This window comes from Oncorhynchus clarkii, chromosome 3 (genome assembly GCF_045791955.1).
Source record: "Oncorhynchus clarkii lewisi isolate Uvic-CL-2024 chromosome 3, UVic_Ocla_1.0, whole genome shotgun sequence".
Lineage (NCBI taxonomy): Eukaryota > Metazoa > Chordata > Actinopteri > Salmoniformes > Salmonidae > Oncorhynchus > Oncorhynchus clarkii.
Genome location: NC_092149.1, coordinates 2095042 through 2117005, shown reverse-complemented (window position 1 = coordinate 2117005; position 21964 = coordinate 2095042). Strand labels below are relative to the sequence as shown.

Genomic DNA, 21964 nt, shown 5'->3' with positions numbered 1-21964 from the left:
CTTGTGAAGTAGTGTAAGATGGCTACTTTTGATTTGAAGTCCTTTTTGGATAATCCTTCGTGGGAGGTTTTTGATAAATGTCGTAGAGTTGATTTAATGACCTTGGCTGACCATTACTCAATATCGATTCCGCAGAGTGTAGTTAAGGCGGAGGTTAAACAGCTAGTGTTAAATGTATTGTTGGAAGAGCAGGTGCTTGTGTTACCGCTGCCTGAGTCTACTAACCCTGTAGGGGATGTAACTGCTCCTATAAGCCCATTGGTATCTGATAATGAGGGTGAGGCTAAAACACCAGCCACATTGTCCCATTTTGATCCACTCTCCCCACTGTCAAACGGTGATGCCAGAAGGGATGTCCGTTTAGCACAGTTCCAACTAGAGGTGGAAGAGAGAGCCCAAATTAGGCGAGAGACTCTCCAGTTGGAGATGTGTAAAATGGAGGCAGAAAAAGAACGAGAACAACGGCAGATGATGTGTAAAATTGAGGCAGAAAGAGAACAGCGGCAGATGACGTTTAAAATGCGCCAGATGGAACTGGAGGCAGAGACAGCGAGGCTAGCCTTCGTTCCTACTGTGCCTGTTTGTGAGCCGTCCTCACCTGCTGTGTCCTCAAACACGTTTGACATTAGTAGGCAGATAGCCTTAGTACCTTTGTTCAGAGAGTCGGAGGTTGACTCCTATTTTTGTGTATTTGAGCGTATAGCCGTAGCATTGAAGTGGCCTGAAGAGGTATGGTGCCTATTACTTCAGTGTAAATTAACTGGTAAAGCCCAAGAGGTTTTGTCAGCGCTACCTCTGGAGGACAGTTTGAATTATGAAGTGGTCAAAGCTACTGTTCTTCGTGCCTATGAGCTTGTGCCTGAGGCATACCGACAGAGATTTAGGTCTCATAGAAAGTCTTCTAGTAAGACTTATGTGGAATTTGCTAGAGACAAGGGAAATCTGTTTGATAAATGGCATGCTGCTAGTAAGGTAACTGATTTCAACTCTCTCCGGGAGTTAATCTTGTTGGAAGAGTTTAAAAATTGCTTACCCGAACGCATTGTAGTTTACCTAAACGAACAGAAAGTATCCTCCCTGGCAGAAGCGTCTGTGTTGGCAGACGAGTTTGTGTTGACGCACAAGAGTGTGTTTTCGGCTCAAACTGAGAGTAGAACCACTGAGTTTCCTACCTTTAGCCCTAGTCGACCAGCAGTAGTATATAAAGCACGCCAGAAGAATGAGCGTTCCTGTTTCTATTGTCATAAAGTGGGACATATGATTAATGATTGCTTCCTGCTTAAACGCAAACGAGGGATGCCTCTTCGTGCCAAGCCACCAACAGGTGTTGCTCTAATTCGTACGGTTGTGAGGTCTGCAACAAAACAGGTGCCTCAGGGTAACTGTAGTTTGAAAGACCCAGTCCCCGACCGCAGTTATGAACCATTCATTTTCGAGGGGTTTGTGTCCCTAGAGAATGACGAAGCGTCTCAGCGTCCGGTTAAAATCCTTAGAGATACTGGTGTGGCGCAGTCGTTTATATTGTCTGATGTGTTGCCCTTATCTGACGATACATACTGTGGTTCCAGTGTGTTAGTGCAGGGTATTGAAATGGGTTTTGTCCCAGTGCCGTTGCACTTTGTGAAAGTACACTGAGTTAATCAGTGGAATATTCAGAGTGGGGGTACGTCCTAAGTTGCCAGTGAAAGGTGTGACCTTTATAATGGGTAACGATATTGCCGGAGGAAAGGTAGTACCCGTATTGGAAGTATTGGATAAAAGTGACCACTCTCTCTCGAATGAGTTGGCACAGAGTTATCCACATGTGTTCCCCGCTTGTGCTGTCACTCGTGCTCAGGCACTACAAGAGGGTGACGTGATAGATTTGTCGAACACTGTTCTGTTCAAAGAGGATGATCAAGAGGATGGATTGTGTGATACCTCTGAGAAGTTGATCACCTCTGACAAACAGCCCAGGAAAGAATTAAAGAACGTTGAACTTATTGCTGATGCAATACAGTTACCAGTTACTCGTGAGCAGCTGATTGCTAACCAAAAGGTTGACAACAAGCTTGCTAAATGTTTTTCTAGTGTTGTCTCGTTAGAAGAGGTGAAGAAGAAGAATGTGGCTTACTTCATGGATGGTAATCTCCTCATGCGTAAATGGAAATCCCATGTTGATGCAGGTGGAGATTGGAATGCTGTTTACCAAATAGTGATTCCTACAGCCTTTCGACAAAATGTGTTACCCCCTTGCTCTTGATCAGCAGTGATCTGGTCATTTAGGAATCACAAAGACGTATGATCGGATCCTTCGACATTTATTTTGGCCGGGTTTAAAACAAGATGTGGCGCAGTTCTGTCGGACATGCCACACCTGTCAGATAAGAGGAAAACCAAATCAGGTTATTCCTCCCGCTCCTCTTTGTCCAATACCTGTCATAGGTGAACCATTCGAGCATGTGGTGGTTGATTGTGTCGGACCGTTACCGAAGACAAAATCGGGTAACCAGTTTTTGTTAACGATAATGTGTATGGCTACAAGATACCCCGAGGCTATTCCTCTGCGAAGGATTACAGCCCCAGTAGTGAGTAAGCAATTATGAGTTTTTGTCTCGTGTCTAATGATTGTTGTATGTTTTGCAAGGTTGTTGCTTTGTTGTTGTGAGTATTCCTTTTATACTGTAATCGCAATCCCCCTAGGGTTGCTCTTTTAAGGGTGGGAGTGTTACGGATACAGGTATCCTGTGTCTGTGTGTATCCTGTGTGTTCTTTTCTCTCCTTCTCCCCTCACAGGTGAAAATCATTACTCCCCCCCCCCCCCATTACCGTGTGTTTATAATAAACCCTGAGTTTGACGGTATTATTTCGGTTGTCGTGGTTATTTCGTTCACTTTTACTTTGTCACTATTATAATTTACATGAGTTATGTTACGGGTCTCACTACCATCCCCCCTAGACTGTCGGGCCAAAAGAGATTCGTAACACCTAACCTGGACACCCCTAACCTGGACACCCCTAACCTGGACACCTTCCACTCACAGTGGTTCACTGGATAATAGATATGATGAGCCCAGGACATAACAGGACCCTCTCACTGGATAATAGATATGATGAGCCCAGGACATAACAGAACCCTCTCATTGGATAGAAGTCTTTAGAACTCATATGCAGCAGCCAATAGCAGAGCTCTACTAAACAGATCCTACTGACCTTGAATGATGCCGTAGAGTTTAACCTGGTCTTTGTTCTGTTCTCTCCAGAGTCTCAACAGGAGTAGTATCTGCTCCTGGGGGGAGCAGGCCTTCTTAAGCTTCTCCAGACTCTTCCTGTCCACCCTCTTCCCAGGCAGGCTCTCCAGGAGACGCTCCAGGGGGACGGAGGACAGACGGAGAGACGCCAGAGACTGGAAGATGGCCTCCTCACACAGCGACACGTCTGAGACAGAGGGGGAGAGAGAGAGAGGACACTGACGTTACATCCTGGTACTTAGGTACATGTTTTCTTTCCAATACATTGAGATGTTGATTGATTCTGTGTGAAGAGACAGATGTGTTAGGTTTACTCTATTGGGACCATAATTGTATCCTATTCCAGAAACATCCTTTCTGTTTCAGGTTCTATCAAATAAACATTCATTTATTCTATTGAACAGATATCAAATCGCTAGATGATGAGCACCAGTTCACATGAAGACCTCAACGCCTGTGGAGATGGACCTCAACCTTCCCCCTGATACGTCACACAGCAGACCTGCTGTGATGGAACAAAGGTGTTCTGTGTGTGTGTGTGCATCGTTCTGGTTCTAGAACTCAATACTGTGTTTGGGTCTCCTGGGAGACTCATCAGGCTCACTCTGATGTGGTGTGTGTGTGTGTGTGTGTGTGTGTATGTGTGTGTGTGTGTGTGTGTGTAATGGAGGGTATCCAGTCATTACCAGACCAGATAATGAAAACATCACTTCCTCTCACTTCTTTGTTCCATCCCAGCGGCGACACACTCATTTCCCTCTCCTCCTTCCTCCTTATGTACTCCTGGCTTCGTTCCTAAGTCTGTAGTTGACTTCTAAAGTGCATCGCATTCCCTTTATAGCGCACTACTTTTGTCCAGGGCCACTAGGGCTCTGGTCAAAAGTAGTGCACTATATAGGTAATAGGGTGCCATTTTGGGATGCAGGTCTGACCTACAGCAGGGCTGACTTGGTTGGGGGTTACCCTGGTGTTCGGGTGTGGGGCTACACTGACGCCATGATTACTGTATTTATGTGATAACCTTTGTATACCTGCAATGTGCAATGATGGAAAAGTACTGGGTAAATGGAGATGCACTGCTTTAGTTCTCAGGATGAGAATCGTCTGCACCTGCTGATAGTCACACAGCCTCAAGGACGAGATAGTAGAGAGAAACCACAGTCTAGACCTGTTTTTCTCATCTTAGATACTTTGTTTCTAATCCAATGCAACAATGTTATGATATGATTGACGGTAGATTGTATAAAGAGCGTTGTCTCCTGTTTCTCCACACAGATCGTTACGATGGACTACTGAGGTACTCTGTATGTGAATCTCTGTCTGCAATTACATTTTATTACTAAAGAGTTTAATACCAAAGTTCCTGTGTCATCTATCTGGAAGACTGATTGTTGAAGGAAACTTACATCACCCCATGCAAAGGACCACCCAACTTACAGCAGGTCTGATTTACAGCAGGTCTGATTTACAGCAGGTCTGACTTACAGCAGGTCTGATTTACAGCAGGTCTGATTTACAGCAGGTCTGACTTACAGCAGGTCTGACTTACAGCAGGTCTGACTTACAGCAGGTCTGACTTACATACCTTAAGGGAACATTTCGGCATTTCGTGTATGATCAGTGAGAAAGTCCATATTGCAAATGTACGGTCCCTTACTAGACGTCCGAAATCGTTTGTAAAATTTGCGGTCGGCGTCGGGCCGTGCGGTAGGGCCAGACCTACCGGGAAGTCATCAAATGAACTTTGTCGGACATTCGGTTTCCGTTTTATAAAATAAACAAGTTTTTGACCGTTTTTCCGCTATCCCGGAATTTCCCACAAGAGGGCATACGGAATCATATGGCAATTTGGCAAAACATCACGAATCACGACGGGGCCTTATCTCGAAAACGGAAAATATTTCGAAGCCGAAACTCGGTGAGCGTAGGTTTGGCATAATGGGCAGTTGGCCCCGAACAAGATGGCGTCTAGGCCTCGACGGTTTTTGAGTTATGGCCGTTTTTCTGGGATTAAAGGTCCTAAATGGAAATAGACAAATTATTTTTCCACTTCAGGTCAAAGTCAAGGAGCCTCCGGTGTCAATAAAAAAAGAACCAGCCATTTATCTATCGTCATTTAAGAGAAACGGAACAATGACAACTTGGCAATGGTCACAAATAGGCGTTTTTTTTTTTCAACGGTTACAGATCCAGTTGCAGGGTGTTCATACGAATCTTTTTAACGTGTGCTGCGGAGCTCTGCGAGATTTCTGTGATTTTCTATGATTTTCTGAAATAACACACACATACTAAACCCTCCGTAAATAACTCAGTTCTTAACGTAAAGACTTAAAACTCAGGATTCTGTAAAAGCATACCCCAATGAGGATATGTGGTGAATTATAGCTTCCTGTGCCAACCGGAAGTGCCTTAAATGGTGTCTCAGGGGCTGTTTCGAAGGGTTAAAAAAGTCAGATCTGTCCAAAACTTCATATGTGTGATTAGGCAACCCCCATGAACTGTAAATCAGTCATTTTTCCCCAAAAAATTCAAAGGAAAAAAAAATCACACTAAAACACAACTTGAATGGAGGGACGTATTGGGGTGCGTAGAGACAGACAGTGGCTGCAATAGTTAGCTTTGTTCGAGCTAAAATAGAACCGTCAGACCTAGAGTTCCGAAACTTTAGAAACCTGTTCTAGACCTCCGGTCGATGGTGCGTGGTGAGTTACGTGGCTCTAGAAGGTTCTCGGACCGAGAAACAGCCTCGTACATTTGCAATACCTTCAATTCATTTTGACCATCACGAAAATGACGACGTTTAGAAAAGTCTCAGAGACGCAAGGCTAGGTGCATTGAAACCGGCTCGGCCCATAGAGACGGACCCCGACGTTTCTGTCCGATAGCTCGTTCAAGGACCCCGTAGCAAGTCATGGAAAATAGTGGATTTCCATCACCAATTAGGGTTTTTCTCGGACACCAAATGACCTATCGAGCCGAAACTTGGGATTCGGGGTCGCCTCAGCTAGGCCAACACATAACATAAGAAATGGACCCGCAGCTAGAACGTAACTACGTGTTTTATGGTTTTTTTATGGTTTGAACCCAAGGCGTTGTGAATTTTGGGCCAGCTCTGAAGTATGTAATAGTTGGCTACTAAACGAGTTGGAAAAAGTGGGTTTGGTGTCAGTTTGTATCAGTTTGGTGTCAGAATGATATCTAATTGACTGATGGACTCTTGTCCACTTGACTCTTGTACATTTGCAATATGTTTAAACAGTGAGGTACCATCACCAAAAGCGACATTCTGAAATCAACCCTAACGAGCGATTGAGATGAACCAGAATCACTGCAAAGCCATCCCGAGTTCATCGGGCCAGTCAATTTCACATTCCTGCAGGATTTTTATAGCATGACAAATTCGTGATGGTACCTGCCCATTAAAACATATTGCAAATGCACAGTGACTTTGAAAAAGTAAGGAAACATAAACAAAAAAAATCTAACTTTTTTTTTTTGGGGTGACCAGTTGCATGTGCATTTGCAATATGATTCTATAGTGAAAAAACATATTGCAAATGCACAGTGACTTTGAAAAAGTAAGGAAACATAAACAAAAAAAATCTAAATTTTTTTGGGGGGGATGACCAGTTGCATGTGCATTTGCAATATGATTCTATAGTGAAAAAACATATTGCAAATGCACAGTGACTTTGAAAAAGTAAGGAAACATAAACAAAAAAAATCTAAATTTTTTGGGGGGGGATGACCAGTTGCATGTGCATTTGCAATATGATTCTATAGTGAAAAAACATATTGCAAATGCACAGTGACTTTGAAAAAGTAAGGAAACATAAACAAAAAAAATCTAAAATTTTTTTGGGGGGATGACCAGTTGCATGTGCATTTGCAATATGATTCTATAGTGAAAAAACATATTGCAAATGCACAGTGACTTTGAAAAAGTAAGGAAAAATAAACAAAAAAAATCTAATTTTTTGGGGGGGGGATGACCAGTTGCACGTGCATTTGCAATATGATTCTATAGTGAAAAAACATATTGCAAATGCACAGTGACTTTGAAAAAGTAAGGAAAAATAAACAAAAAAAATCTAATTTTTTTTGGGGGGGATGACCAGTTGCACGTGCATTTGCAATATGATTCTATAGTGAAAAAACATATTGCAAATGCACAGTGACTTTGAAAAAGTAAGGAAACATAAACAAAAAAAATCTAATTTTTTTTGGGGGGGATGACCAGTTGCATGTGCATTTGCAATATGATTCTATAGTGAAAAAACATATTGCAAATGCACAGTGACTTTGAAAAGGTAAGGAAACATAAACAAAAAAAATCTAAAATTTTTTTGGGGGGATGACCAGTTGCATGTGCATTTGCAATATGATTCTATAGTGAAAAAACATATTGCAAATGCACAGTGACTTTGAAAAAGTAAGGAAAAATAAACAAAAAAAATCTAATTTTTTTGGGGGGGGATGACCAGTTGCACGTGCATTTGCAATATGATTCTATAGTGAAAAAACATATTGCAAATGCACAGTGACTTTGAAAAAGTAAGGAAACATAAACAAAAAAAATCTAATTTTTTTTGGGGGGGATGACCAGTTGCACGTGCATTTGCAATATGATTCTATAGTGAAAAAACATATTGCAAATGCACAGTGACTTTGAAAAAGTAAGGAAACATAAACAAAAAAAATCTAAATTTTTTTGGGGGGGATGACCAGTTGCATGTGCATTTGCAATATGATTCTATAGTGAAAAAACATATTGCAAATGCACAGTGACTTTGAAAAAGTAAGGAAACATAAACAAAAAAAATCTAAATTTTTTTGGGGGGGATGACCAGTTGCATGTGCATTTGCAATATGATTCTATAGTGAAAAAACATATTGCAAATGCACAGTGACTTTGAAAAAGTAAGGAAACATAAACAAAAAAAATCTAAAATTTTTTTGGGGGGATGACCAGTTGCATGTGCATTTGCAATATGATTCTATAGTGAAAAAACATATTGCAAATGCACAGTGACTTTGAAAAAGTAAGGAAACATAAACAAAAAAAATCAAAACATTTTTTTTTTGGGTGACCAGTTGCACGTGCATTTGCAATATGATTCTATAGTGAAAAAACATCACCAAAAGCGACATTCTGAAATCAACCCAAACGAGCGATTGAGATGACCCAGAATCACTGCAAAGCCATCCCGAGTTCATCGGGCCAGTCAATTTCACATTCCTGCAGGATTTTTATAGCATGACAAATTCGTGATGGTACCTGCCCATTAAAACATATTGCAAATGCACAGTGACTTTGAAAAAGTAAGGAAACATAGAATCAAATTATTTTTTTTTGGGTTACCAGTTGCACATTTCAGATCACCAGTTGCACATTTCAGATCACCAGTTGCACATTTCAGATCACCAGTTGCACGGAGGAAAATCGTTACTTTTGACTTTGACTTTTGACTTCCTATGACATCATATTGCAAATGGACAAAACATATTCCTTATGCACAAGTAAAAAAAATAAAATTATGATAATAACATTTTACAAAAGTATATTCATACACTTCTTACACATGATTAATTGTCTTAAAATCGAAACAATTTCGAAAAACGGTCCAGAAAGCACTTTAAGGATGTGTGAAGTTTTTTACCAAATTTTGACATTTTTGACTTTTGACTTCCTATGAAATCATATTCCAAATGGAGAAAACATATGCCTTATGCACTAGTAAAAATTTTTTTAAAAAAATGATAATAAAGTATGACTAAAGTATGTTGATAAAGTTCTTATACATGTGTAATTGACATAAAAATTGAAAGAATTTTGAAAAACGGTCCAGAAAGCACTTTTTTAAGGATGTGTGAAGTTTTTTACCAAATTTTGACATTTTTGACTTTTGACTTTTGACTTCCTATGAAATCATATTGCAAATGGACAAAACATATGCCTTATGCGCATGTAATTAAAAAAAAAAAAATTTGATATCAAAATTGGACAAAAGTATATTCATACAGTTCTTACACATGTGTAATTGACAAAAAAAGCGAAAGAATTTCGAAAAAAGGCCCAGAAAGCACTTTTTTAAGGGGTAAAAAGTTTTTGAAAAAAATATCATTTTTTCAAAATTTTTCTTTTGGATGTTGACTTGGGTTGCATTTCCAATATGAAAAACCCAGGTGGAGCGCACTCGCCCCCTGTTGGATTTTTGAGGTGTTACAATTGGCAATTGCCATATGGCATTTGCCATATACTTTGCACGAATCAACGCCGCTTTGGGTGGTATTGGACATCGTGTACATGGTTTGTCCAATGCCAATATCTTGACATTCATTTTTGTACAAATCAGGGGGGTATTCCCTTACAGCAGGTCTGACTTAGAGCAGGTCTGACTTACAGCAGGTCTGACTTACAGCAACCAACGGCTTAGACATATTTCCTCTCAATGTGACATTTTTACTTCAAACTATTTTCTAATTCTTTGCAAACGATCTGTGGTGTCACCATAGAAATAGAAGGACTGAATCATTGTAATTGTATGTGTGTCGTATCCTACGAAAATAAATCCTGAATGAATTGTTAAGGAGAGCGTCAGTCCCCAGGGAAAGTAACAGTTCTGGGTGTTCTACTCTGAGAGTTGTTAGTCATCCTATAGGAACTCAGTTTCATGTGAAGAGTTGATTCTCATGGAAGTCAACCTCCCCCTGACACGGCTCATTGTGTTACATCACACAGCAGAGATGGTGTGATGGAAGACAGGTGTTCTGTGTGCATCGTTCAGGTTCTAGAATGAGAACTCAGTACTGTGTTCGGTCTCCTGGGAGACTCATCAGGCTCAGTCTAATGTGTTGTGGTTCTGTGGTGTGTGTGTGTGTGTGTGTGTGTGTGTGTGTGTGTGTGTGTGTGTGTGTGTGTGTGTGTGTGTTCTCAGCAGCATTCTTCATGGTTTCAGCCTGAGTAAGACCCAAACTGGCGGCCTGTGAGCAAAAAAACAAACATGTTTTTCATGGTTGGGCATAAAAGACTGTAAAAACACCACAAATCAGCTCCAATTGATTTTAATTTAGGAAATCTGTTCCCAAGTATTCCCACGTATACTAGAAAGACAAGTGATCGTAAACTTCTTATTTTATTTAACCTTTATTTAACTTGGCAAGTCAGATAAGAACAAATTCCTATTTACAATGACGGCCTACACCGGCCAAACCCTAACCGGGACGACGATGGGCCATTTGTGAGCCGCCCTACGGGATGTGAGCCGCCCTATGGAATGTGAAGTGCCCTATGGGATGTGAGGCGCCGTATGGATGTGAAGTGCCCTATGGGATGTGAGCCGCCCTATGGGATGTGAGGCGCCCTATGGGATGTGAGGCGCCCTATGGGATGTGAGGCGCCCTATGGGATGTGAGCCGCCCTATGGGATGTGAGGCGCCCTATGGGATGTGAGCCGCCCTATGGGTTGTGAGCCACCCTATGGGTTGTAGGCCGCCCTTTGTGTTGTGAGCTGCCCTATGGGATGTGAGCCGCCCTATGGGATGTGAGCCGCCCTATGGGATGTGAGCCGCACTATGGGATGTGAGCCGCCCTATGGGTTGTGAGGCGCCCTATTGGTTGTGAGCCGCCCTATGGGTTGTGAGCCGCCCTATGGGATGTGAGCCGCCCTATGGGTTGTGAGCCACCCTATACAAATGTATGCAAGGTTTGAAATTATTATGTATTAGTCAAATATTATATATGTTTGGGCTTCTTGCGGTCAATTTGCAGTCTACAAATTATCTGTAATTGTGTTCCGGCCCCCTGACCATCTGATCAAGAAGAAACTGTCTGGAGTTACTGCAGTTAGTGGGATGACGTCTGGAGTTACTGGAGTTAGTGGGATGACGTCTGGAGTTACTGGAGTTAGTGGGATGACGTCTGGAGTTACTGGAGTTAGTGGGATGATGTCTGGAGTTAGTGGGATGATGTCTGGAGTTAGTGGGATGACGTCTGGAGTTACTGGAGTTAGTGGGATGACGTCTGGAGTTACTGGAGTTAGTGGGATGATGTCTGGAGTTAGTGGGATGACGTCTGGAGTTACTGGAGTTAGTGGGATGACGTCTGGAGTTACTGGAGTTAGTGGGATGACGTCTGGAGTTACTGAAGTTAGTGGGATGACGTCTGGAGTTACTGGAGTTAGTGGGATGACGTCTGGAGTTACTGAAGTTAGTGGGATGACGTCTGGAGTTAGTGGGATGATGTCTGGAGTTACTGGAGTTAGTGGGATGATGTCTGGAGTTACTGGAGTTAGTGGGATGACGTCTGGAGTTACTGGAGTTAGTGGGATGACGTCTGGAGTTACTGAAGTTAGTGGGATGACGTCTGGAGTTAGTGGGATGATGTCTGGAGTTACTGGAGTTAGTGGGATGATGTCTGGAGTTACTGGAGTTAGTGGGATGACGTCTGGAGTTACTGAAGTTAGTGGGATGACGTCTGGAGTTAGTGGGATGATGTCTGGAGTTACTGGAGTTAGTGGGATGATGTCTGGAGTTACTGGAGTTAGTGGGATGACGTCTGGAGTTACTGGAGTTAGTGGGATGATGTCTGGAGTTACTGGAGTTAGTGGGATGACGTCTGGAGTTACTGGAGTTAGTGGGATGGCATCTGGAGTTACTGGAGTTAGTGGGATGATGTCTGGAGTTACTGGAGTTAGTGGGATGGCGTCTGGAGTTACTGGAGTTAGTGGGATCATTCCTGGAGTTACTGGAGTTAGTGGGATGCCGTCTGAAGTTACTGGAGTTAGTGGGATGACGTCTGGAGTTAGTGGGATGACGTCTGGAGTTAGTGGGATGACGTCTGGAGTTAGTGGGATGACGTCTGGAGTTAGTGGGATGATGTCTGGAGTTAGTGGGATGATGTCTGGAGTTTCTGTAGTTAGTGGGATGATGTCTGGAGTTACTGGAGTTAGTGGGATGATGTCTGGAGTTACTGGAGTTAGTGGGATGACGTCTGGAGTTACTGGAGTTAGTGGGATGACGTCTGGAGTTACTGGAGTTAGTGGGATGACGTCTGGAGTTACTGGAGTTAGTGGGATGACGTCTGGAGTTACTGGAGTTAGTGGGATGATGTCTGGAGTTACTGGAGTTAGTGGGATGATGTCTGGAGTTACTGGAGTTAGTGGGATGATGTCTGGAGTTACTGGAGTTAGTGGGATGGAGTCTGGAGTTACTGGAGTTAGTGGGATGATGCCTGGAGTTACTGGAGTTAGTGGGATGCCGTCTGGAGTTACTGGAGTTAGTGGGATGACGTCTGGAGTTAGTGGGATGATGTCTGGAGTTAGTGGGATGATGTCTGGAGTTTCTGTAGTTAGTGGGATGATGTCTGGAGTTACTGGAGTTAGTGGGATGATGTCTGGAGTTACTGGAGTTAGTGGGATGACGTCTGGAGTTAGTGGGATGACGTCTGGAGTTACTGGAGTTAGTGGGATGACGTCTGGAGTTACTGGAGTTAGTGGGATGATGTCTGGAGTTAGTGGAATTAGTGGGATGATGTCTGGAGTTACTGTAGTTAGTGGGATGACGTCTGGAGTTAGTGGGATGATGTCTGGAGTTACTGGAGTTAGTGGGATGATGTCTGGAGTTACTGGAGTTAGTGGGATGATGTCTGGAGTTACTGGAGTTAGTGGGATGACGTCTGGAGTTACTGGAGTTAGTGGGATGACGTCTGGAGTTACTGGAGTTAGTGGGATGACGTCTGGAGTTACTTGAGTTAGTGGGATGATGTCTGGAGTTAGTGGGATGATGTCTGGAGTTACTGGAGTTAGTGGGATGGTGTCTGGAGTTACTGGAGTTAGTGGGATGACGTCTGGAGTTACTGGAGTTGGTGGGATGACGTCTGGAGTTACTGGAGTTGGTGGGATGATGTAGAACTGCTGTTCAAGTGAAACGCTGTAGGCAGCTGTGATTAACTGGGTTTCAACCAGTGTTTACCTGCTGAGATCAAGCCTAGGTATTTTCTTGGGGAGTGAAAACAAGTCTTTCAGTTTCAGGTAGAGTTACTCATTAACCTCTGTTGCACATCTGTCCCATTCAGACTCACATACTTAGTAAAAGTACAGGACTCAGACACTGTGGTCATTTAGTCGGTGTGAAGCTGAGTGGGTCGTCGTGCAGAGCTGTGGATTAGGGATGCTCATTCCTTTTTTAATAGACATTACGTGGTGCGTGTGCTGTGGTCATGTGTGGCTCAGTAGGTAGAGCATGGCGTTGGCAACGCCAAAGGCAGTGGGTTTGATTCCCGCTGGGGCCACCCATACAAAAAAAACAACAATGTATGACTTTAAATCCCTTTGGATAAGAGAGTCTGGCATATATCACCATTATCCTGTATATTCTCACCAGTGGGACACTGTGTGTTGTGATGGGAGCACTCCAGGACAGATCCTTCAGCCTCGTTCTCACACAGTGTGTTCTGGGTGGGGGTCCCCGGTCGGAGGGTCTTCAAGCCCAGCCCAGAGCAGTTCCTGTGAGGCACACACGGCTCCCTGGCAGACATCCGGCTGGAGAACAGGCCCTGTGGACACGCCTCACACGCTGTGTCTATCTCTGGTGTACCTAGGAGAGAAGAACACAAAACAAACTTCCAATTTATGACACCTGACCAAGATCATTTTTACAGGTGGGGATCATGTTTTTATCACAATCTGAGAGAAATGGCTCTTTTCACATCAAGCCTCTTCAGGTTATACATTTCCAATATGTCAAGTTACAAGTTGTGGTACGTCGTTCTCATCATAAAGCAGCAGTGGAAGTGTGGAGTTTCTGTGGCATTGTTTAGAGAGGAGTAAACTACTAACGGTGCTATAACGCTATCTACCACATCCTGTTTTAGATCAGAGAAGAAGTGAGAATCGGAGACTGTATAAGGTCCTTCATGCATCCAGTATGATGATATTTGACAGAGATGACAAGGCATATTTGCGTGAAAACAGATGACATGATGACAAAGCGTGTGACAAAGTATATTTGTGTGAAAACAGATGACCTGATGACAAAACAAGTGACAAGGCATATTTGTGTAAGTACATTAATTCATAGGTCTATATGAAATTACTAGTTATTACTACAAGTGACCAGCAGAGCATCTTCACTAGATATCCTCAGGTTGACAAGCCATACAGAGGTCATAGATCCTCAGGTTGACAAGCCATACAGTGGTCATAGATCCTCAGGTTGACAAGCCATACAGTGGTCATAGATCCTCAGGTTGACAAGCCATACAGAGGTCATAGATCCTCAGGTTGACAAGCCATACAGTGGTCATAGATCCTCAGGTTGACAAGCCATACAGAGGTCATAGATCCTCAGGTTGACAAGCCATACAGAGGTCATAGATCCTCAGGTTGACAAGCCATACAGTGGTCATAGATCCTCAGGTTGACAAGCCATACAGTGGTCATAGATCCTCAGGTTGACAAGCCATACAGTGGTCATAGATCCTCAGGTTGACAAGCCATACAGTGGTCATAGATCCTCAGGTTGACAAGCCATACAGTGGTCATAGATCCTCAGGTTGACAAGCCATACAGTGGTCATAGATCCTCAGGTTGACAAGCCATACAGTGGTCATAGATCCTCAGGTTGACAAGCCATACAGTGGTCATAGATCCTCAGGTTGACAAGCCATACAGTGGTCATAGATCCTCAGGTTGACAAGCCATACAGTGGTCAAGGATCCTCAGGTTGACAAGCCATACAGTGGTCATAGATCCTCAGGTTGACAAGCCATACAGTGGTCATAGATCCTCAGGTTGACAAGCCATACAGTGGTCATAGATCCTCAGGTTGACAAGCCATACAGTGGTCATAGATCCTCAGGTTGACAAGCCATGCAGTGGTCATAGATCCTCAGGTTGACAAGCCATACAGTGGTCATAGATCCTCAGGTTGACAAGCCATACAGTGGTCAAGGATCCTCAGGTTGACAAGCCATACAGTGGTCATAGATCCTCAGGTTGACAAGCCATACAGTGGTCATAGATCCTCAGGTTGATAAGCCATACAGTGGTCATAGATCCTCAGGTTGACAAGCCATACAGTGGTCATAGATCCTCAGGTTGACAAGCCATACAGTGGTCATAGATCCTCAGGTTGACAAGCCATACAGTGGTCAAGGATCCTCAGGTTGACAAGCCATACAGTGGTCATAGATCCTCAGGTTGACAAGCCATACAGTGGTCATAGATCCTCAGGTTGACAAGCCATACAGTGGTCAAGGATCCTCAGGTTGACAAGCCATACAGTGGTCATAGATCCTCAGGTTGATAAGCCATACAGTGGTCATAGATCCTCAGGTTGACAAGCCATACAGTGGTCATAGATCCTCAGGTTGACAAGCCATACAGTGGTCATAGATCCTCAGGTTGACAAGCCATACAGTGGTCAAGGATCCTCAGGTTGACAAGCCATACAGTGGTCATAGATCCTCAGGTTGATAAGCCATACAGTGGTCATAGATCCTCAGGTTGACAAGCCATACAGTGGTCAAGGATCCTCAGGTTGATAAGCCATACAGTGGTCATAGATCATCAGGTTGACAAGCCATACAGTGGTCATAGATCCTCAGGTTGATAAGCCATACAGTGGTCATAGATCCTCAGGTTGATAAGCCATACAGTGGTCATAGATCCTCAGGTTGACAAGCCATACAGTGGTCATAGATCCTCAGGTTGACAAGCCATACAGGCCATTTGGAAAGTATTCAGACCACTTCATTTCTTCTTCATTTTGTTACGTTACAGACGTATTATTTTCTCATCAATCTACACACAATACCCCATAATGACAAAACAAAAAAAAAGTTTTTTTAGAAATGTTTGCAAATGTATAAAAATACAAAAAAACTGAAATATGACATTTACATAAGTACTCAGACCCTTTACTCAGTACTTTGTTGAAGCACCTTTGGCAGTGATTACGGCCTGGAGTCTTCTTGGGTATGACGCTACAATCTTGGCACACCTGTATTTGGGGAGTTTCTCCCAGTCTTCTCTGCAGATCTTCTCAAGATCTGTTAGGTTGGATGGGGAATGACGCTGCACAGCTATTTTCATTGTCTCTCCAGAGATGCCCGGGTTTTGGCTGGGACCCTCAAGGACATTGTCCTGTTGGAAGGTGAACCTTCACTCCAGTCTGAGGTCCTGAGCGCTCTGGAGCAGGTTTTCATCAAGGATCTCTCTGTACTTTGCTCTGTTCATCTTTACCTCAATCCTGACTAGTCTCCCAGTCCCTAGTCTCCCAGTCCACACAGCATGATACTGCCACCACCATGCTTCACCGTAGGGTTGGTGCCAGGTTTCCTCCAGATGTGACGCTTGGCATTCAGGCCAAAGAGTTCAATCTTGGTTTCATCAGACCAGAGAATCTTGTTTCACATGGTCTGAGAGTCTTTAGGTGCCTTTTGGCTAACTCCAAGCGGGCTGTCATGTGCCTTTTACTGAGGAGTGGCTTCCGTCTGGCCACTCTACCATAAAGGCCTGATTGGTGGAGCACTGCAGAGATGGTTGTCCTTCTGAAAGGTTCACCCATCTCCACAGAGGAACTCTGGAGCTCTGTCAGATTGACCATCGGGTTCTTAGTCAGCTCCCTGATCAAGGCCCTTCTCTCCTGATTGCTCAGTTTGGACAGGTGGCCAGCTCTTGGAAGAACCTTGGTGGTTCTAAACTTTTTACATTTAAGAATGATGGAGGCCACTGTGTTCTTGGGGACCTTCAATGCGTCAGAAATGTTTTGGTAGTGTTCAGAATTGTTTTAAATGATGACTACCCCATCTCTGTACCCCATACATTCAATTATCTGTAAGGTCACTCAGTCGAGCAGTGAATTTCAAGCACAGATTCAACCACAAAGACCAGGGAGGTTTTCCAATGTTTTCGTAAAAAGAAGGGAACCTATTGGTAGACGGGTAAAAATATCCCTTTGAGCATGGTGCAGTTATTCATTACGCTTTGGATGGTGTATCAATACACCCAGTCACTACAAAGATACAGGAACCCTTTCCAACTCAGTTGCCAGAGAGGAAGGAAACTGCTCAGGGATTTCACCAATGGGGATTTTTAAAACAGTTACAGAGTTTAATGGCTGAGATAGGAGATAACTGAGGATGGATCAACAACACTGTAGTTACTCCAGAAATAATAGCATAAAGGACTGAGTGAAAATAAAAAAAATTTCCAGAATAAAAAATATTACAACAATTAGGCACAAAAAAAATACTGAAAAGAATGTGGCAAAGCAATTCACTTTTTGTCCTGAATAAAAAGCGTTATTCAAACTTCATGTTTTCAAGGGAGATGGTGGCTGCATTATGTTATGGGTATGCTTGTCATCGGCAAGGACAAGGGAGATGGTGGCTGCATTATGTTATGGGTATGCTTGTCATCGGCAAGGACAAGGGAGTTTTTTTTAGGGAAAAATAAACAGAATAGAGCTAAGCAAAACGTGGTTCAGTCTGCTTTTTCCATCAGACACTAGGAGACAAATTCACTGTTCAGCAGGACAAGGCCAAATATACAATCCAGGTGTGCAAAGCTCTTGGATGTCACGGTCGTCGTAAGAAGCGGACCAAAATGTAGCGTGGTATGTGTTCATGATGATTTTTAAAATAAAAGAAAGCACTGAACACTGAATACAAACTATACAAAACAATAAACGAATAACGACCGTGACGCTATAATGAGAACTGTGCTGAACACAACCAACTAACATAGACAATCACCCAACAAACAAACAGTGAAACCCAGGCTACATAAGTATGATTCTCAATCAGAGACAACTAATGACACCTGCCTCTGATTGAGAACCATACTAGGCCCGAAACATAGAAATCCCCAAAATCATAGAAAAACAAACATAGACTTCCCACCCCAACTCACGCCCTGACCATCCTACATAATGACAAAACAAAGGAAATAAACGTCAGAACGTGACAGGAGAGATGTCCAGAAAACTCACAGCTGTAATCGCCGCCAAAGGTTATTCTGACATGTATTGACTCAGCGGGTTGAATACTTCATTAATCAAGATATATTAGTGTTTTATTTTACATTAATAAAATAAAATATATATTTGAATTGTTCTTCCACTTTGACATTACAGAGTATTTTGTGAAGTTCATTGACTAAAAAAATGTACAATTAAATCAATGTTAATCCCAATTTGAAACAAATTAGGTAGGTAGGAAACATCTTCCAGCCCCAGTCTAAATGTCTAACACAGACTCAGGTAGGAAACATCTTCCAGCCCCAGTCTAACTGTCTAACACAGACTCAGGTAGGAAACACCTTCCAGCCCCAGTCTGTCTGATACAGACTCAGGTAGGAAACATCTTCCAGCCCCAGTCTAACTGTCTGATACAGACTCGGGTAGGAAACATCTTCCAGCCCCAGTCTAACAGTCTGATACAGACTCAGGTAGGAAACATCTTCCAGTCCCAGTCTGTCTGATACAGACTCAGGTAGGAAACATCTTCCAGCCCCAGTCTAACTGTCTGATACAGACTCAGGTAGGAAACATCTTCCAGTCCCAGTCTAACAGTCTGATACAGACTCAGGTAGGAAACATCTTCTAGCTCCAGTCTAACTGTCTGATACAGACTCAGGTAGGAAACATCTTCCAGCCCCAGTCTGTCTGATACAGACTCAGGTAGGAAACACCTTCCAGTCCCAGTCTAACTGTCTGATACAGACTCAGGTAGGAAACATCTTCCAGCCCCAGTCTGTCTGATACAGACTCAGGTAGGAAACATCTTCCAGCCCCAGTCTAACTGTCTGATACAGACTCAGGTAGGAAACATCTTCCAGTCCCAGTCTAACACAGACTCAGGTAGTAAACATCTTCCAGCCCCAGTCTGTCTAACACAGACTCAGGTAGGAAACATCTTCCAGCCCCAGTCTAACTGTCTGATACAGACTCAGGTAGGAAACATCTTCCAGCCCCAGTGTGTCTGATACAGACTCAGGTAGGAAACATCTTCCAGACCCAGTTTAACTGTCTGATACAGACTCAGGTAGGAAACATCTTCCAGCCCCAGTCTAACAGTCTGATACAGACTCAGGTAGGAAACATCTTCTAGCCCCAGTCTAACGGTCTGATACAGACTCAGGTAGGAAACATCTTCTAGCCCCAGTCTAACGGTCTGATACAGACTCAGGTAGGAAACATCTTCTAGCCCCAGTCTAACGGTCTGATACAGACTCAGGTAGGAAACATCTTCCAGCCCCAGTCTGTCTGATACAGACTCAGGTAGGAAACACCTTCCAGTCCCAGTCTAACAGTCTGATACAGACTCAGGTAGGAAACACCTTCCAGTCCCAGTCTAACATTCTGATACAGACTCAGGTAGGAAACATCTTCCAGCCCCAGTCTAACTGTCTGATACAGACTCAGGTAGGAAACATCTTCCAGCCCCAATCTGTCTGATACAGACTCAGGTAGGAAACATCTTCCAGCCCCAGTCTAACAGTCTGATACAGACTCAGGTAGGAAACATCTTCCAGTCCCAGTCTGTCTGATACAGACTCAGGTAGGAAACATCTTCCAGCCCCAGTCTAACTGTCTGATACAGACTCAGGTAGGAAACATCTTCCAGTCCCAGTCTAACAGTCTGATACAGACTCAGGTAGGAAACATCTTCTAGCCCCAGTCTAACAGTCTGATACAGACTCAGGTAGGAAACATCTTCTAGCCCCAGTCTAACGGTCTGATACAGACTCAGGTAGGAAACATCTTCTAGCCCCAGTCTAACTGTCTGATACAGACTCAGGTAGGAAACATCTTCCAGCCCCAGTCTGTCTGATACAGACTCAGGTAGGAAACACCTTCCAGTCCCAGTCTAACAGTCTGATACAGACTCAGGTAGGAAACACCTTCCAGTCCCAGTCGAACATTCTGATACAGACTCAGGTAGGAAACATCTTCCAGCCCCAGTCTAACTGTCTGATACAGACTCAGGTAGGAAACATCTTCCAGCCCCAATCTGTCTGATACAGACTCAGGTAGGAAACATCTTCCAGCCCCAGTCTAACAGTCTGATACAGACTCAGGTAGGAAACACCTTCCAGCCCCAGTCTAACTGTCTGATACAGACTCAGGTAGGAAACATCTTCCAGTCCCAGTCTGTCTGATACAGACTCAGGTAGGAAACATCTTCCAGCCCCAGTCTAACTGTCTGATACAGACTCAGGTAGGAAACATCTTCCAGTCCCAGTCTAACACAGACTCAGGTAGTAAACATCTTCCAGCCCCAGTCTAACACAGACTCAGGTAGGAAACATCTTCCAGCCCCAGTCTAACTGTCTGATACAGACTCAGGTAGGAAACATCTTCCAGCCCCAGTGTGTCTGATACAGACTCAGGTAGGAAACATCTTCCAGACCCAGTTTAACTGTCTGATACAGACTCAGGTAGGAAACATCTTCCAGCCCCAGTCTAACAGTCTGATACAGACTCAGGTAGGAAACATCTTCTAGCCCCAGTCTAACGGTCTGATACAGACTCAGGTAGGAAACATCTTCTAGCCCCAGTCTAACTGTCTGATACAGACTCAGGTAGGAAACATCTTCCAGCCCCAGTCTGTCTGATACAGACTCAGGTAGGAAACACCTTCCAGTCCCAGTCTAACAGTCTGATACAGACTCAGGTAGGAAACACCTTCCAGTCCCAGTCTAACATTCTGATACAGACTCAGGTAGGAAACATCTTCCAGCCCCAGTCTAACTGTCTGATACAGACTCAGGTAGGAAACATCTTCCAGTCCCAGTCTGTCTGATACAGACTCAGGTAGGAAACATCTTCCAGCCCCAGTCTAACTGTCTGATACAGACTCAGGTAGGAAACATCTTCCAGTCCCAGTCTAACAGTCTGATACAGACTCAGGTAGGAAACATCTTCTAGCCCCAGTCTAACAGTCTGATACAGACTCAGGTAGGAAACATCTTCTAGCCCCAGTCTAACGGTCTGATACAGACTCAGGTAGGAAACATCTTCTAGCCCCAGTCTAACTGTCTGTACAGACTCAGGTAGGAAACATCTTCCAGCCCCAGTCTGTCTGATACAGACTCAGGTAGGAAACACCTTCCAGTCCCAGTCTAACAGTCTGATACAGACTCAGGTAGGAAACACCTTCCAGTCCCAGTCGAACATTCTGATACAGACTCAGGTAGGAAACATCTTCCAGCCCCAGTCTAACTGTCTGATACAGACTCAGGTAGGAAACATCTTCCAGCCCCAATCTGTCTGATACAGACTCAGGTAGGAAACATCTTCCAGCCCCAGTCTAACAGTCTGATACATACTCAGGTAGGAAACATCTTCCAGTCCCAGTCTGTCTGATACAGACTCAGGTAGGAAACATCTTCCAGCCCCAGTCTAACTGTCTGATACAGACTCAGGTAGGAAACATCTTCCAGTCCCAGTCTAACACAGACTCAGGTAGTAAACATCTTCCAGCCCCAGTCTAACACAGACTCAGGTAGGAAACATCTTCCAGCCCCAGTCTAACTGTCTGATACAGACTCAGGTAGGAAACATCTTCCAGTCCCAGTCTAACTGTCTGATACAGACTCAGGTAGGAAACATCGTCTAGCCCCAGTCTAACGGTCTGATACAGACTCAGGTAGGAAACATCTTCTAGCCCCAGTCTAACTGTCTGATACAGACTCAGGTAGGAAACATCTTCCAGCCCCAGTCTGTCT

General features: G+C 43.7%; 1 protein-coding gene across 1 annotated transcript in view; it reads right to left on the bottom strand.

Annotated features, from left to right (window-relative positions):
- LOC139405629 (tumor necrosis factor receptor superfamily member 11B-like) overlaps positions 1-21964 on the bottom strand; it is a 29547-nt gene that overhangs the window by 4107 nt on the left and 3476 nt on the right. Inside the window, exons 2-3 of the mRNA XM_071148044.1 lie at positions 13611-13826; positions 3193-3417 (exon numbers count right to left, since the gene is read on the bottom strand). Coding sequence (XP_071004145.1) covers positions 3193-3417; positions 13611-13767 — 382 coding nt within the window. The 5' untranslated portion in view covers positions 13768-13826. The remainder of the gene's footprint in view (positions 1-3192; positions 3418-13610; positions 13827-21964) is intronic.